Source organism: Arvicola amphibius, chromosome 9 (assembly GCF_903992535.2).
Source record: "Arvicola amphibius chromosome 9, mArvAmp1.2, whole genome shotgun sequence".
Taxonomy (NCBI): Eukaryota; Metazoa; Chordata; class Mammalia; order Rodentia; family Cricetidae; genus Arvicola; species Arvicola amphibius.
Genome location: NC_052055.2, coordinates 93,628,020 through 93,645,661, shown reverse-complemented (window position 1 = coordinate 93,645,661; position 17,642 = coordinate 93,628,020). Strand labels below are relative to the sequence as shown.

General features: G+C 45.5%; 1 protein-coding gene across 1 annotated transcript in view; it reads left to right on the top strand.

The window, feature by feature from the left end:
- Positions 1 to 17,642, top strand: part of Aff3 (AF4/FMR2 family member 3) — a 464,423-nt gene that overhangs the window by 409,591 nt on the left and 37,190 nt on the right. Inside the window, exon 12 of the mRNA XM_038343070.1 lies at positions 13,335 to 13,521. Within this exon, the coding sequence (XP_038198998.1) occupies positions 13,335 to 13,521 (187 nt within the window). The remainder of the gene's footprint in view (positions 1 to 13,334; positions 13,522 to 17,642) is intronic.

The following is a 17,642-nucleotide window of genomic DNA, read 5'->3' as shown; positions in this document are numbered from 1 at the left end:
AGGGGATAGTGATTCCACTCACTAGCCTGAGCCAGGTTTGCTTTCTCCCCAAACAGCTATCCCTGTGATCACAGCCTCCAAGTCACTTCTTTTGCACCCACTTTGCCCTAAGCTTGCCTCTTCTCTTGAAGGTTGAGACTGCTCTCACTTGGAGTTTAGGGCTCTTCCCAGGTCCCACTGCGCCCAGGGATTCCTTTCTACAAACCTTACTCATCCTCTTCCCCCTTCTTCAGTTAGATCCAAGAATTTCATCGCACCACTTAGGACTCCACATTGCCAGTCCTTTCAGGCCCCACAATGACAGGGGCATGGTTTCACTTTATGCTTCCTGTGCCTCATTTGTGATGTGTGCCAGATATGAGTACATAACAAGCAGCACCAAATTTATGATAGCGGAAAAGTCCTTATGGACCCAATACTACAAGTAAAAGTTCCCTAGTCAATCATGACTGCAGACAGATCCTAAAGTCACTTTGCCTACATCTGGGAGGCAGAGAACAGCCATCCATGCATACCCATGGAGACTAGCTCCGGGATACCCCTTGCAGATACCTACACCTACTAATTCTCAACTCGTGTCTAACAGCAGAGTATGTGATAGCCACGTCCTCCCATGTTCTTTACATTGTCTATATTACTCGTGACCCATAACACAGTGGCAGTGTTAAGTGGCCACTATACCACACTCATTAGGAATTAACAGGAAAACACTCTCTACATGTTCAGTACCCATGCAGGGTTTGGGTTAATATATTTCGATCACTACTGGTTGACTCTGTGGATATGGAGTCCCCTGTGATTGGTTAGACCTGTGGATGTGGAACCCCCGTGTGACAGGGCTGACTGTGCATACAATAGTGGCAATACCAGTTCTTATCTAGACTCCTAGAGGCCATGAAGCCAGGAACTTAGTGGCATATGCCTAAGTGCTGCATGACACTCCTATATGCAAGTATAGAAAGAAAATAAAAGGAAGCATTTTGTAGTCATCTATTAACTCAACAGTTAATAGATGATGTGAGTGACTAATAACCCTAGTGCAGTGGTCTCTGGCCTTTTCTTGTCCCTCAGCTGCTCATCAGCCTGCCTGTAGACTAGTAAAGGAATTAAGAATGTAAGTTAACTTTAACTTGTAGATAGAAATTCTAGTACTGTCAGCTTTGGGAATGAGTAACTAATGTGAGAGTCGTCTAGTTTTGTTTTGGATTAACTATGTATTGCTTAAAGTCTATTAGAAGAAAGAAATACCGTAGAAATCAAGTAATCAAGCCCTTCTCTTAAAGGAAGTTGAGACGCACAGTGAAGTGTTATTAGAACTGGCCCTAGAACCCAAGCATGAAGACTCTTGACTGAATGAATGGCTCTGCTGGAGTCTTTGCCAGGACAGTTGTTGTCTTAATCTGTTTGCTGCTGCAATAACATAGTTTCTGAGCTTTGGTACATTATCATGAGAAGAGGTTTATGTGGCTCATGATTCCAGTCCCTGGCAATTCCGAACAGCACGGTGCTGGCATTTAGCAGATCATGCAGCTACGTTGCAGCATGGTTGATGAGTGAGTAGAAAGGGCATGTGGGTTAAGGAGGAATCAAGACACCTAATCCAGCCCTTCAGGAATGCAGGAATGGTGCTAATCTTGAGAGCACAGTGCTCCTTGGCCTGATCACTGTCCACTGCACTCCCTCCACCTCCACATCCCCTCACTAGGATCAAGCTTCTGGCCATGGAGGGACCCATGTTCTCAGTTCCTGCAGGAACCGTAGCAGTTCTAAGCAGGTGGGATGATTAGATTGTCTTACTCATGGCAGGGCTGCCAGCGTGAGGAAGATGCCCAAGACCAGCTTCCCTGCCAAGAACATCTCTACCCACTCACCTTACCCCGTGACCAGCTCTTTGCAGGAAAACCAGAAGGGCTGGCTCTCTCGGAGCCTGGAGAGAAAGAGAAGCCTTCACTTCTTGGGCAGGACCATGAGCCTCTGAATTGATGAGTCCTGGAAACATTCCCCTTGGGGCCTCTGGTTTCAAAACCTGTCTCCACTGTGTGTGTGTGTGTGTGTGTGTGTGTGTGTGTGTGTGTGTGTGTGTGTGTTTTCTGTTTGGTTATGGTCCCTGATCCCTGTCTTCAGACACACACAATCTATCATTAATACTTGGCTCATCTTTGAAAAGGCCTTAAGAATGGTACTTCCCATAGACATACCTGAGTGACATTTTACTGGTTTGTTCTGAACATCTTCCTGGGAACAAACCCAGCTCAGTTTACAACTGCTGACAAGATCACAGCTTGAGCTGATTCAGCCACAAGTCTGGATCTCAGTCTGTGATTGGATTCCCCTCAAGGTCCCCTCAGCCCTCCATCCTTAAACCTTGTGCCCCTGAGTGAGATGCAAATTAAACATCGCATGCTGCTGACACTTAGGCACTGACTTTATTTGCTTTAAAACACAGGAGAGACATGGAATTGCTTTGTTCACAGAGCTCAAGTGAGGAGGAGGGTTTTCAACTGCCAGTCCATTTCAGAGAAAGATCCAGGCACCGCCTAGCTCTGAGCTCCCACTGACTCCTTTATCCTTCATCAGAGCTGTCAGGCTTTGCATGGGAACATCCAGGTCCCTGAGATTTATCATGGACGCCCTCAGAGGCATTGTTGCTGGCTCATTTGCCGGGCGTTGTGAACGTTTGCATCACGCTAATCATTCTCACAGACCCCTTCCTGAGCAAGCATGGTGGGGTTCCAGGACATTACCAGATGGACAGTAAGGGTAAGAACCAGGTCAACTCAACACTGGGGATGTAGCTCGTTGATGGAGGGCATTCGTTATTAACTCTGGAGGCCCTGGGTCCAGTCCCTAACACCAAAACAAACAACGAAAACAAATGTTTAGAAATCAATCCATAAACTTTAGAAAGACCTGCTTGGTTAAGCTACCATGATGGAAGAATAATACTAGCTCTGTTTAAAACTAAATAATAAGGGGAGGGAGGGAGAACTGGGTGGGTATATAAAATGAGATAGATAGATAGATAGATAGATAGATAGATAGATAGATAGATAGATAGATAGATAGATAGATAGGGAAAATAATAACATTAACTATATGCTAAGCATGGTGGTAAGAACACTTAGAACATTTTCTCATTTGGGCTACCCAGCAACACTATGAAGCTTGTTCAACTATTAACCCTTTAATACTCATGAAAAATCTGGCTCAGAGAGATAAGTAACTTCCCCAAAGTCACAGAGCCATTAAGCAAAGTAGATAAAATGTTTGTCCAGGTCTGATTCAAAGAGCCTGTATACTAATCCTCCCTATATGGCAAAATTATCTAAATAACCCAGATTGGGGCCAGAAAAGCTGCTGACTGACTCCCATTAGCCGGGAATGTTTCACCTCTCAGACAGCACAGCCCAAGCCCCAGGCTCCAGCCTCTGTGTATTGCTAACATGGTATTTGACCTGGAACAGACAGGCCCTTGAGCCTTTGCTCTGTCCTAGAGCTGGCTTTCCTACATAAGTCATAGGTTTATTGAGAAAGTTGTGAGAGGGGCTTGAAAATACTTTTAAATAACCATACAAATGTAAGCATTCTCTCTATTAGAAGTGGTGGAAACCAAGTTAGAAAAGTGGCAAGTGGATGGTATGGTCCACAAACAGCTCTATATCCCAATGAAGCTGTTTTCTGTTTTTTTAATGTAGTCCAAGAACTTAGATAAATTTTTAGTTATGCATGAGTTCCCATTGGGCAGCTGCCTGGGACTTCACTGTCTCAGGAGCTGAAAATGTATAGAAATAAATTTTTAGCACTCTATAAGTTAAGTCAGGAGTAGCAGGTATCTAATGGGACGCGGCTATAAATGTTGTAGTTGCTGGAAGGCACCAGAGCTGCTCCTCAAGGGACATCTTTCTTCATGGACTGTTCTACTGGACATGGGACTGACAGGACCCAGGGCTCTTGCAGATGTCTTTCAGAATGACTTTCCTTCTATGCACAGACAGAACAGTTAGAGCAAAGCTCAGGAGAACGATAAATTACCACAGCCCAGAGTCTCTCAGCACTTCATTGGTCTGCAGGTGGCTGAAGAGCATAGAACAGAGACATTCTGTGCCCACTTCAAACAGCCACAAGACCAGGGGAGAGTGGCTGAATGAAGGAAGACGATCGTATTGTCCTTACAAGTGGGCCAAATGAAGCATGTGAAGGTTGTCCATCCATGTGGAACAGCCACTGGCTCTGAGCAGTAGGAGGGTGGCCCAGCCCAGGCCCTTAGCGTGGCCTCCTCCCTCACCCCTGCTCACATGGCCTCTCATCATCACCGGGATAGCCCGTACATCTCCAGCCTTCTCTGCTGAGAAGGAGCTGTCCTAGAAGGTCCCGGCTCTCTTCACAGGTCCCAGGCCACATCACAGTTCTTACCACTACTCCCAGAAGAAAAAGAATGAATTCCACCCTTAAGGCGCTCACTACACCAAGAAGCACTTTACAACACACTGTCCCCATCACAAGGTGTGCAAATTTGTGTCATCAAGGACAACCAGCTGCTGCTTCTTGGCCCCATCTCTCAGTTAGAACCTAGGACAGCAGGAAGACACAGCGTGCCGGCCCCGCCTTCAGGATGGTGTGTCCTTGGGAAGGGTTTCTGCACTGCTGGGGGGCAGAGAATGACAGCGGAGCATGACATACTTTGAACTGGGGTTCTAGATGGGGGAAGGCCCTGCTGGACACAGGGCTGGCCCCTTTAGACCGTAGCTCTGAGTGCCCTGTGTTGATAAGACCCTAAATATCCATATAAGTATTTTCTTATATATGAATACTAGCAGAAAATACTTATATGGATACTTCTCACATATGCCTTAATTACTAAATTAGTAAATATTATTTTATATACGTTGTATTGTAGTATATTTAATACAAAATATTACTTGCTAAAAAACTGTCAACAAGCCCAAGAATGTTTGAGGAGCGAGCTGAGGAATTTTGCATATTATTGTATCTTTCCTTTTATCTATGAAATGCCTTTCTTCTTGGCTGGACTACATAGAGGCCTCTATCCAAATGAAAGTAAAATTATAGTTTAAATATGACCAGATTACCAAACAATAGTTTTTATATCTTGGTTTATCAGGATGACAACATCCCTCACCATATCCTAAATGTCAGTAGTGTAGACTCAAGGCTCTCAAACTCAAGAATGCTTTGGCGCTGTTGAGGCAGATTCCCCACGCCGTGGCTCAGCTGGGAGAGCTCATCATTATAAAGGATACAAACCTAGGAAGTGACCAGGCACCCTCATAAGTGACATCTCTGCTCTCTGGTATCGGAAACCAGTGGTCAAGCTTTATGCATGCAAGCTCTTCTCACGCTGGCATCTAGACACATCCCCACACTCCCAGCAGGACTGTGTGAACGGCTCAGTAGCCTGAGCCAGACCTGCACTCTATTGTTTGTGTCAAAAATGTCTCAACTGCTACAACAGCATCCACAGTAAAAGAGGCATAATTTATGTCCAAGTTTATGGACCTTCTATATTACTGAATTTCTCTCCTGCTGAGTGTGACAGGTTCTGTCAGCTTTTATCCTTCTCCGGGGCCAGCAGAAGGTTCTGGGGCCCTTTGGGACATGCGCAGTGCTATATAAGTCTTCTTTATGGCCTTTACCTCCACCCAAGCCATAACCAACTTCCATACCACTGGTTCTGGGTATAGGAGTCACGCTGCCTGCCCTACACCTCACCTTGTCCACATCTGCTCACGGAGCTCCCAGGGTCTCCTCCAGAATATGACATTCTCCCATGCTAATCCACAGCCCCTTCCTACTCTTCTCTTTATAAACCTCAGTATAGCGTCATCCTGTAGTGAGAATGCCATCTAAATAAGCATTTGATCAAAGGTTTGGTTTGAGAACTGTAATGACTATTGAGAAAGTAAAGCAAAGAAACTCCTGCTGATGGCCTGCAATCGTGGGTATGGGATGTTAAGAGGCAAAGGGAGAGTCCCAGGTGGCTCTGTGACTACTAAAAAACAGCTGAAGTTAGCCTTCAGCTCATGAAGTCAGTAACAGTGTCATAAGACAAACCTGAGAATGTAGAAACAAGCAAAGCCGTAAAATATTAGAATTATAATATAGATTACTATCTGCATCTTTAAAAAAAAACAAAAACAAAATAAAATCCGCAAACCTAGCCATGGTAGGTGGCCTACACCCTGCAGTCCCAGCACTAAGGGTGCTAAGGAGGAGGATTGCTACAAATTCAGCTTGTGTGACACAGCAGAGAAAATGTAGACTAGAAAATAGAGGACCAGACAGGGACCCGCAGGACAATAATTTAAAAGCAACAACAACAAAAATACCATGAGAGTCTCAAAAGGAGTGAAGAAAAACTGGTTCAGAAAATATTCAAAGAAAAATGAATTTTTTAAAAAAAAATTCAGTTTTTACAAAAAAATAAACAAACCTGTAGTTTTGAACAACCAAATAAACCGCAGGTAGGATGAAGCCAAAGAAATCCAAGTCGGGGCACATGAGTTAGTTACTTCTCTCATTGCTGCCACAAAAATAGCTGACTAAATGAGTGTAAGAGAGGAAGGTTTGTGAGTCGTCACATCAATCACCGGGACATGCAGTAGAGAGGTCAGCTGTAGCTATGTAGTAGAGAGGAAAATGGCGTAGCTGGCCTCAGTGTGTCCACTCCCCCAGCCCCTTGATTCAATCTGCGGCCCGCGTTCACCATCATCTCTCCTCGGCTCTTCTGGAAGCACCGTAGCATATGCCCAGAGACGTATATACAACACTCAGATTTTCAACAACAAAGGCCAAGTCCTAAGTATAGACGTGCTACTCAGCTGTTAGGATGTTTGCCGGGCATGCTCAAAGCCTGGGTTTGCTCCCCAGCACCACGTAAACCTGCCGTGGTGGTTCATGCCTATAATCCCAGCACCCAGGAGGCAGATGCAGAAGGACCAGGGGTTCTGAATCATCCTCCTTAGCTATATAGTCAGTCTGAGGCCTGCCTAGGCTACGAGATACTGTCTTAAAAAAAAAAATTAAGCAGTGAGAGACTACTAGCACACGTGTAGGGAAAACTGTTCAAGCCATTTCAGTGACACTGGATCGTGAAGCCATGGTGGCCCCAAGAAAGTCACACATCATTTTCAAGTGCTGAAAGAAGAAAACTGTCTTACCTGTCCGTCTGTATCCAGAGAAATCCTTCAGGAATGACAGGCACTTCAGCAGGAAAACCAGCAGACTCACCCTAAAGGCTAAAGACAGTCGAAGTCCTCCACGAGGGGAGAAGGGACCTTGACACATCCAAAGAGCAGAGCAAAAGGAAACATAATTCCAAGAAATGTTCCTTCCCTTGGGCATTCATATTTATTTATTCATTATTCTTTGTCGATTTCATGCACGTATACAGTGAGTTGTAGTCATTTTCATCCTTCATTTCCTCTGGCAGACTTTGTAAGTTGCATCTGATGGTTGAAGCAACATTAGAAGTGCCGCTCTCCTGATGTGACTGTTACATAGTGGACACCTGTGTTGAAACGTCATCCTGTGTTTTGTAAATATTCACAGCTGCTGGGTTTCAACTAAGCTTTTAATTTAAAAGAAATAAAAATTAAATTAAAAATAGAGAGGTCACCATATTAGTGTCAGGGACTTAAGTCAACTTGAAAGTAAAATAAATTACCAGAGACTGAATGCAGAGTAAGGTAGTAATAAACATCTCAATTCCCCCAAGGCTGACACTAACTAACAGCAGAAAGAGAAACTATAATATGTGTTCAAGATCTGGAGATATGGATCAGTGGGTAAGAGCACTGGCTGCTCTTCCAGAGGACCCAGATTTGATTAGCAGCTCACAAACTTCTGTAATTCCAGTTCCATGGGATCCTGTGCCCTCTTCTGCCTTCGAGGCTACCAAACATGTACATGGTACACAGACATACACGCAGGCAAAATACTCAAACACATAAAATAAAAAATTATGTATTCAAGTAGTTAATTTATGTATACAAGTAGTTTAAAAGTATCTTTCCCAAAAGTGACCTATCCTAAAACTCAATCAGCACATTTCTTGATATTTACATCTTCACAAAACCCTACACAAAAATATTGATAGCAATTTTATTTTTAAGAGCACAGTGCTAGAAACAGCCAAAATGTCTCTCCATGGATGATTGGTTAAATGACCATGGGATACGACTGGGCAACAAGGACTAGACCGCTGATAAATACAGTAACTTAAGTCCCAGCACGTTGTGGTGGTTGTGTTTTTAAAGGGCCCCGTTTCATTTTTCACTCAGGAGCTGTGAAAGCAAGGGGTTCTCGTTCGGTCTTTACTGTGAGATCGAGGGTGTGTTGTTTCCATTTTGGGTCTTTTTTTTACGGCCTGTATTCGTACCTGGGCCAGATTCTAGAAGGGATGCATTATTGTCAACTAAGTCAAGGCCTTAGCAAGCACATCCCCCAGAATAAAGCTGGGCATATCTCAAAGGTGTGTTTGAGATATTTGAGTCCAGACACTTGCGACAACAGCAGACCAGTTCATGAAATCACCAAAATGGAATTTAAAATACATTAAAAGGTATATTCTCTGAAAGGAAGAAATGCTGAAAATTGGGAAAAGCACTGAAGTCACCTCCCATTTTTGTTACTAGAACCAAGAGATTGTAACTTTGTGGAAAGTGAGATCTCTTAACATGAGTTAAGTCCTTAGTTTTCATGTAGTTATTCATTCTGGAATACATGTGGATACCCATTCCTGCTGAGATGTGCTAAGCTCTGATACCCCAAAGACTTTGCTTTTAATTTTGAGGGACTTTGTTTTGTTTGGGTTGATTTGTTTTGTTTTGTTTTGTTTTTAAGAAAGAGGCTGTTTGGGTTTCTGTTTTGTTTGATACCCAAGCCAGCCTTAAACTTGTGATTCTCCTGCCTCTTCCTCCTGAGTGTTGGGGTTATAAGTGTATACCACCCATCCAGCTAATACAAAGATGGTTCCATGATATCAGATGTATTTTCATGTCCTCAGAGTCAGTGGCTTCACGATCTTGAAACTGTATAGGGCCCAGACCTTAGTAGGTAATATAGTTAAGAATCATCCAGAGTCCTGTTGGAATGCCAACCAGTCTGTGTGATCATTCAGGAAAACTTCTGCAGAGTCAACATTTCATGCATGTACTTACATGTATGTGGGCATACATAAGGTGTGTGTGTGTGTGTGTGTGTGTGTGTGTGTGTGTGTGTGTACTTGTGGAGGTCAAGGGTTGACATCCAGTCACTTCTTTGATGGCTCTTACTTTATTACTGAGACAAGGTCTCTCACTGAACCTAGATCTCGCTAGTTTGGCTTATCTAACTGGCTAGCTTGCTAGAGGATGCTGGCTCTGCCTCCCAAGTGCTAAGGTTACAAATGAACCACTTCACTTGTCCAGCTTTTCCATAGATCCTTGGAGATCCAAACTTGGGTCTTCAAGGTTTCATGGCGAATGTTTTATCTACCCAAACTGTTTAGTCTACTTTTTACAGTACCCATGATAACATAACAACCAGTTGTATACTGACATTTTCAATTTGCTATTTTAAGTATACCAAACCTATACTCACCTTTCAGGATGGTTTGTCTATTTTTTTTCCAGCTTCTGAATTCTGTGACTCCAAAACCTTCCTGGTATCTCTGAGCCAGATCTTCTTTTAGTGCTCATTTGTATGAGTGACTGTCTTACTTAGGGTTTCTATTGCTGTGAAGAGACACCAAGACCACAGCAACTCATAAAGGAAACATTTAATTGTAGTGGCTTTCTTACAGTTCAGAAGTGTAGTCCATTATTTTCATGGCTGGAAGCAAGGCAGAATGATGGCAGACATGATGCTAGAAATGGAGCAGAGAGTTCTTACATCTTGACTTCCAGGCAACAGGAAGTAGTCTGAGACATTGGGTGTAGCTTGGGCATATATGAGACCTCAAAGCCCACCTCCATGGTGTCATGCTTCCTCCCACAGGGTCATGCCTTCTTTAACAAAGCCATACCTCCTAATCATGCCTCTCCCTTTGGGGGACTATTTTCTTTCAAACCACCACAGTGACCTTGACTTGCTCTCTGTCACCCCCATTTCATCCCAGCAGAGGCAAAGCAGTTGCATGCACTCAGGGCCGCACAAGTCACTTGCAGCTGGCCAGGGTGGCCATGTGTTCCCCAGGGATCCCTGCAGAGACCATTTAACAGAGCTCTCTGTGGAACGGCAATAGATGAGTGGATCTCTTGGCCTGACAACTAGCTAGCTGCATCCTTCCCAGCCCTGCCCTAGACATGGGTGTTTTCTGACTATGCATTCTCTCCCCGGATCAGAGGAACATGAACATCAAATGCTCTTTGCGTCCTCTGGGTTACATCTAGATAACCCCATCCATCATAAGTAAACAGTATAGATTATTAACATGTTAACTCTACGAAGAGTATCAAACTGTACAGTCTTGGTTGTTTCCCCTTGCGGTGACATCACTGCTGGTACCCAGTATCACAAGAGGACAAATCACAGGCCCACAGAAAGATCCAAATTCAACATTTCATGTGCAGTTCCTCCTGAGTACATAATGCTGCCATACCACCATTAAACCCGAACCCTGAAGTCAAAGGTCCATCATAAAGGGGCCATCTGTGTATTCACTCCTGGCTCCAGAAGTATTGTGAACCTTTCAGCTCTAAGTCCTTGGATCCCCCAGATGTTTTTAAAAAATAAAATAGTTATGCCAGTAAAATTGCCATCTCAGATCAGTTTCCTGATTTAAGGTAGAGAGACATAGACTTGCGAGGCTGTTCTGCCGGCCTATTTCAGATCAGTGGTTATGATGTCATCATCCTGGGCTGGCAGGTCTCACTCTTGAAGGAGAACGGTGATAAAGGAAGGCAGCCTGTGGCTGTGTAATAGGCTTGTCCCCAGAAATGAAAACCCTTCACCCTGTGGTACAGGTCACGAGGAGTCCCACCCACCTTGGCTGTACTTGTACACTCTACACAGTGTCGATTCAAACAAGCAACAGGTACTGATTGAGGGCATTGACCATAATTTTATAAAACTGATCAAAATAATCTTCATTCATCTTTATTTCCGGGCCTTCAGCAAATGTCACCCTAGAGTATGGCACAGAGATCCACCTCTGTGGTTGCTGCCTGTTCCCACCATCTTTTTCATGAGAAAAAAATCTTCTGGGCTATGTACACCATTGCTCTCTGTGTGTTTTTGTTGTTGTTGTTGTTGATGGTGGTGGTGGTGGTGGTGGTGTGTGTGTGTGTGTGTGTGTGTGTGTGTGTGAGAGAGAGAGAGAGAGAGAGAGAGAGAGAGAGAGAGAGAGAACCCCAGTGTGTTTTTAGGGGTCAACCAAAAAACTATGACTATGAAGCCCCAACGTTCAGCCCCATACCCCCTCCATAGCTCCATTGATAGCAGCCCCCCCTCGCATGGCAATAATCCCATTAACAGTAGCCATCGCCGTTCAGTCACCTGAAAGGTAGACTTTCAGTCATGAGGAAAAGATATTATTCAGTCCCTTGAACATGAATTGTCTCTTTTCCTCTCCATCTCAAAATCCCAGACCCCTCCCTCAATGTCAGACACCAGTGACAGGAGAGAAACCAGATCTCTGCCTCTGAGACAAGGCGCAACCCTGCAGGTGTTGTGTGATGGTGAAGGATTCAGGCAGATAGTATGTGTAGACCAACCCTGCAGGTGTTGTGTGATGGTGAAGGATTCAGGCAGATAGTATGTGTAGACCAACCCTGCAGGTGTTGTGTGATGGTGAAGGATTCAGGCAGATAGTATGTGTAGACCAACCCTGCAGGTGTTGTGTGATGGTGAAGGATTCAGGCAGATAGTATGTGTAGACCAACCCTGCAGGTGTTGTGTGATGGTGAAGGATTCAGGCAGATAGTATGTGTAGACCAAGGCACTGGCAGGAAGACATGGAAGCCAGCATGGGTGTTCATGTTCAAGTTCCAGCTTCCCTAACTCTGCCAGTCACGAAGGTGCTTTTATGGCCAGATTCCCTGGGATGGTTTCTTTTCTTGTGGTTTCCATAAGAGAAGCAGAGACTCCAGTATTTCTCTCCTCCCAGCCCCACAAAGGGGAATTTATGAGGTTCCCTTAGGGCAAAGCATTCTGAGATTTAAGGGATGGGTGGAAGGAAGCCTTTACCATGCCTAAGCTCCTTGGCACTTGAGACCATAAACCCTAAGGAGCCCCCCAAACTTCATCCTTCATGGAAATTCAGTGCTATAGAAGCCTGTAATCACAGTTGGGAAGTGGCAAACAGACTATTGCTGACTCAGCACCTCAAAGTGACCACCGTTTTTTGAGATTAAAGCTTAACCTCAGAGGGACCCATCCAGGAATGTTTCGGTTCAGTTTCATAGATGGCCTGGAAAAGGTTGAATAATATGTGAGTACTGGCATTTTATTTGTGACAGAAGCGCTCTTCAGTGGATCCTTGATATCTGAATTTTTTTGTGGTTAATTAATTACTGTTTGAAAGTACGGATCAGATATTCCTGTTGTCGTTGAGCATAGAGGGACAAAATGTAATAGATTCCAACACATGTGTCATTGTTGGGTGTCAGCTGGAGATGCCGTTTCTATAAAGCCACTGCTCTGGGGGGTGATTCTTTTAAATGTAGGATGTATAGATGTGTTCGTGAAGGATCATCAGCTCTTTCGTGAAGGACTCAGAAGCTACCGTTCACACACCATGCCAGCATCCGTAATGACTACAGCACTGAACTCTACAGTGGGAAAAAAAATAAAGCAAGCCATTTAACTTTTGACAGTCCCAAATTCTCTGGAAGCTTCCAGCAGGCCGTGAAACAGCAGATCCCTGTGGCCTTCCTGGCAGCCTCCTTGCCTTCTGACATTTCCCTCTCTAAAGCAAAGATAACGTTACTTTTGACAGTTTGCAAACATATTTTGAGGTTTTGGGGTTTTCTTGAATTTGTGTAAGTGTTTAGAATCAGAGATGCTTTTGAGAAAAAAAACATTCTGAGAACAGCGGCAACATTGAAACAAGTGCCAGGCTGGTACAACCCCTTCCTCTGAAGTCGCCACACATCTAGCCAGTGCCCTGTGACCAAAGGGACTGCTCCTTCTGGGTTTATTTCTGTCTCTAATTGTGTCTGGTTTGGGCTGCTTTGGGCCTCGACGGTTGCCCTGTGAGTCTGGGTCCTGGTTGACAGATGTGTGCAGTCTGCGCCTCCCCCTGCCTTTGCCAGGATGGCAGCCTGCTGGTGTTTCCTGTTTGCTCATTTGGCTTTCTTTCCCTTTCCTTCCTGGGGGGCCTGGTGGACCGGCAGCTCCGTGGTCCAGGAGACCAACTGCAGAGGTTCCGTACCATCCAGCAAGGGCAGCAGCAGCGGCAGCGGCAGCAGCAGCAGCAGCTCCTCCAGCGACTCAGAGAGCAGCTCCGGATCCGACTCCGAGACCGAGAGCAGCTCCAGTGAGAGCGAGGGCAGCAAGCCTCCACACTGCTCCAGCCCCGAGGTAGGCAGCCGCTGCTGGCTCAGGCTCCGGCTCCCAGGCCAGCGACTCTCCAGCCCTGGCTTTCATACTGCCTGCCTACCCCACCGTCCTGCTGTCCCCCAACCTGGAACAAGCTGTTGGGCTGTGGGACTCTGCTCTCTATTCCCTGCTGTGTCCCCTCCTCCCTGTCTCATGATGACACCGCTTCGTTTCAGATACAAAGCATCAGCTTTTACTTTCTAAAAATCTCTATTCGGCTTCCAGAAATTTCCACATATGCTATAAACATCACTGGCAGGAAATAACCCATGGCTGGGGTCTCCCCCTTAGGGTCATCCCAGGCAATAACCAGGCAGAGAAGTTTGTCACTTGGGAAGTGTGACCACCCATAAATCACAGGCCAAAGAGTTTTATGCGTTGGGCATGCTTAGAATCTTACCTTTCTGCAGTTTGTCACGGATCAGAAGAACAAGGGCTATAAATATTAATAAAACCGCCCTTACTATGTTTTCTTTGTGAAAATATAAAGGAAGAAATTAGCATCCACCTACAAATAATAATGAAACCTTTTACAGCTGTGATCGGTATCTAAGGGGAAGATTTAGGTGCCTCATATAAAAACATTATAAGGTACCAATAAAAACCATTGCTGTTTCTACTTTCAGTGGAATGGAGGAAATTAAACAGTAACTCAGAGTCCGGGGATTCTTGGGTGGGAGCCGAGAGCCAGGTCCTCAGGCCTGTGAGCTGTAAGGGCAGGCTTTGGTTTCTAAATAATGAATAAAACTGCCTCCTCTTGAGAATATAAACAGCTGACATCACTGTGAGCTGTGGGGCGAAAGGCTTGGTTTGCACCCTCTGTGCGAAGGGGCCAAGATCCCAAATGGGCCCTGAGGCATGAAGGCAGACCCACTCGTGAAAAGTTCACCTGTGAAAAGCAGGTGTTGGCACCTTGTGGAGCATGCACACCCAGTGTCATACCTGTGCCACCCCTGGAAGAGTTATGTCCCCATTACAGGTTCACAGAGGACCCCTCACACCCATGCAGGCTTTTGTTCTATGTCCCCACAACCCTTCTTTACTCTCCGGCCCCTTTCTGCATCATGGCAAACTCGCCGTTCATCCTAAAATAGGCCTTCTCAGAAGCATGTTCTCTCATTTCCACGGAGTTCCCACCTATCTACCCAGCTGTGTGTGTCTCTGTATCTGCCTCTGTCCTTAGACAGAAGATCAAAGGCCTTAGCTACACTACCTATTTATTTCACCTTGACTATTCCCAGAATCTAAGCCACTACCCCTCCCTCACTCTTCATTCATTCATTCATTCATTCAGTATTTATTCAGTAAATATGCATTAACCATCAGCCATAGTACTTGGCTGGGCTTGGCTTGGGAATGCAAGTTACATGACAGAAAATGTCCCATCTGCCCAGAGCTAACATTCCTATGGGAGTTATCTGAAATAGAAACACATAGGCATTAAGAAGAATAAAATACAGGAGGTAATTGAGCTTTATTGGTGTCCACCTTGTCCTACAATTTGAGAAACTCCAGAATATTGAATTATAAAGAATAACAAAGCTAGGTGTAGAGTCCATGCTGGCATACTTGCCTAGCATGCACAGAGCCCTGGGTTCAGTACCTTTTACCAGAAAGGGAAAAGGAGAGAAAGGGTATAGAAGAGAAAGTGAAAGAAAAGTTCTGCATCCCAGGACAGTGACCAGCCAGGGGTGGGGTGAACCGAAAGGGGCGGGGCCTGTGAAGCCTCCTACCCAGGTTTTGCTCTGTGACTTGGTTGGTTAAAGTCACAAGTGACTAGGGCTCCTGAGCTGCCTAGAGTTTGGCTGGAGAGCCGTGTGTGCTCTGTAAAAGCAATTCAAGCCTGCAATTCTGGGCGGTGGACGGATGCTTTTGTCAGTTCTTTCTGAAGCTCTCAGAAGTCCCTGGGTAAAGAGGGGGGGCCTCTGAAGTCTGAATTGTGAGAGAGCATATGAGATTTGCACTTCCTTCCTTCTCTGTGGAGGGAAAGCAGAACCTGAGCAATGCATTAACCACACTACCCAGTCTTCCTTACTGTTGCAAAGGATGTGCGTACTTGTTGGAGTAAGAGTCGGGTTCTTTGAGCCTCTCCCTTTAACCCAAGGTGAGCACAGACACGTAGCCTGTTGGAACAAACAGTGTGGATGAGAGATGAGCATCACGGTCCCTAGGTAGCTGCGAGACTCTGCTTCTCTTGGAGGTGGCTGGCCTAGACGGCCTGGCAGACAGCACGGAGCCCTGTATTATAAGCGTCACGTGATAGGCCAGCTCCTGACAACCACACTCCTCAGTCCACTGCTCAGACTCAACTTTTGCTGCCTTGAAGCAAATGGCCTTGGCCCTAACTTCTCTTCCAGACCATCCTTCTCACGGGAGTGGAGGAAGCATTCGTGTTCGGATGTCCTCACGTTCTTCCTCCTCTCCGCCAGTGCTTAGAAAGCTCCTTGTGCCCCACAGAGACTCCTACAAACCATTCTTTCTGGATATGATTGCTGCAGACCATTTCATCGTCTGTGAATCACCCCAGCATGGCCAGGCCAGGTTTTGGAGTGCCATCACATAAAAGCCTCTGTCAGGCCAGGCCGTGGTGGCGCACGCCTTTAATCCCAGCACTCGGGAGGCAGAGGCAGGCGGATCTCTGTGAGTTCGAGACCAGCCTGGTCTACAAGAGCTAGTTCCAGGACAGGCTCCAAACCCTGACTCGAAAAAAACCAAAAAAAAAAAAAAAAAGCCTCTGTCAGCATGTACATAGCTGTGAATCCCCTCTGGGCTGCCCTATGCTGGACTGTTCTCAGCCTCTTGTTTCTTTCATTTGGTTTTTCTTGCATGGGTTTTCCTGGCATTGGGTATATACTCTTTCATGCCAGTGTTTCTCATGGGTGGAATATGCTTTTCCATGCAGCTGCCACATTGACTGCACACAGGGTTTGCTGGCCCAGGATTGCCAGAGCCCCTACAGAAAGTCCCTGGTCACATCATATGAGTTTTTGGATAAAAGCAGATTAATGTCATGTCTTTATATTGGATACCTCTGGACCCTAAATATTGCTCTTATAAACTACATTTTCCACTGTGACCGTTCCCTAGTGGATCCGACCATGACAGGTCTTCATGAAGTACCTGAACATAAAATACATTTTAGAAAAGACCACTACAGATTCCTTTTTACAGTCAGCAGAAACATGAAACACATTGCTTATGCTAACAGAAGCACAGTCTGTTAATCAGGCACCTCTGAGCCACATGGCAATGTGTGCTGTAAAGGAGTATATGAAGTGGGAATGTTCATGGTGAGCTTGTATGTGAGTTGAACAGAAGACTGATCAGGGCAGAGAGCTCTGGTCATACGTAGAACCCAGTGAGCCGCCAGAAAACAAATCCAAACCCTGGGCAGAAGTCTCCGTGATAACCTCAGGATTTGGGTATCACCAGTGCATGGTGGTGGGCTGGAATGCGAAGTCTCAGGTTGTCCCCCTACACGATCACCTAACTGTCTTTTGAGTTTCCGTGACCACAGTGGCCTCTCCTCCACCATGACAGCCACAGCTCCAGCACTTCTCCCTAATCTCTGAGGAATAAACAGTATAGATTGAGAGCCGAAGCATGGCTATCAAGCTCCCAGCCCTGGCGTGACTGTTGTGGCAATATAAAAGAGCTGGCCCTAGCCTGAAAGAACTGTAGACTGCGTTGATGCTCCACGTTACATGCCCATGAAACAAACACCGAAAGGCTATGTCACTGGGTGTCATAGAGGACAGCGGACATTGTCTGCCAAGAGTCATGTTTTCTCTGAAAAGTGTATCTAAAACTCTTGTTTTAGGTTCAGGACCAACGCTTCACAAAAGAATGAGATCCCTTTCACAAAGCGACCCAGAGAGTGCCGGGGGAGGGGAGTCAGCAAGTGCAAGAACCCACTCTACACCTGGCAGAGCCTGGGAACCGTGCAGCCATGGTGTATCACTTAGCCTTTCTGAGCCTCATCCACAAATTAGAGATAGCGTTTCTGATCTGTAACGATTAAATTGGAGGAGGTAGGCAGCGTGGGAGGCACACTGTAGGTGCTCCAGCAATGCCAGATGATTCCAAGATGATGGGCTCTTGAA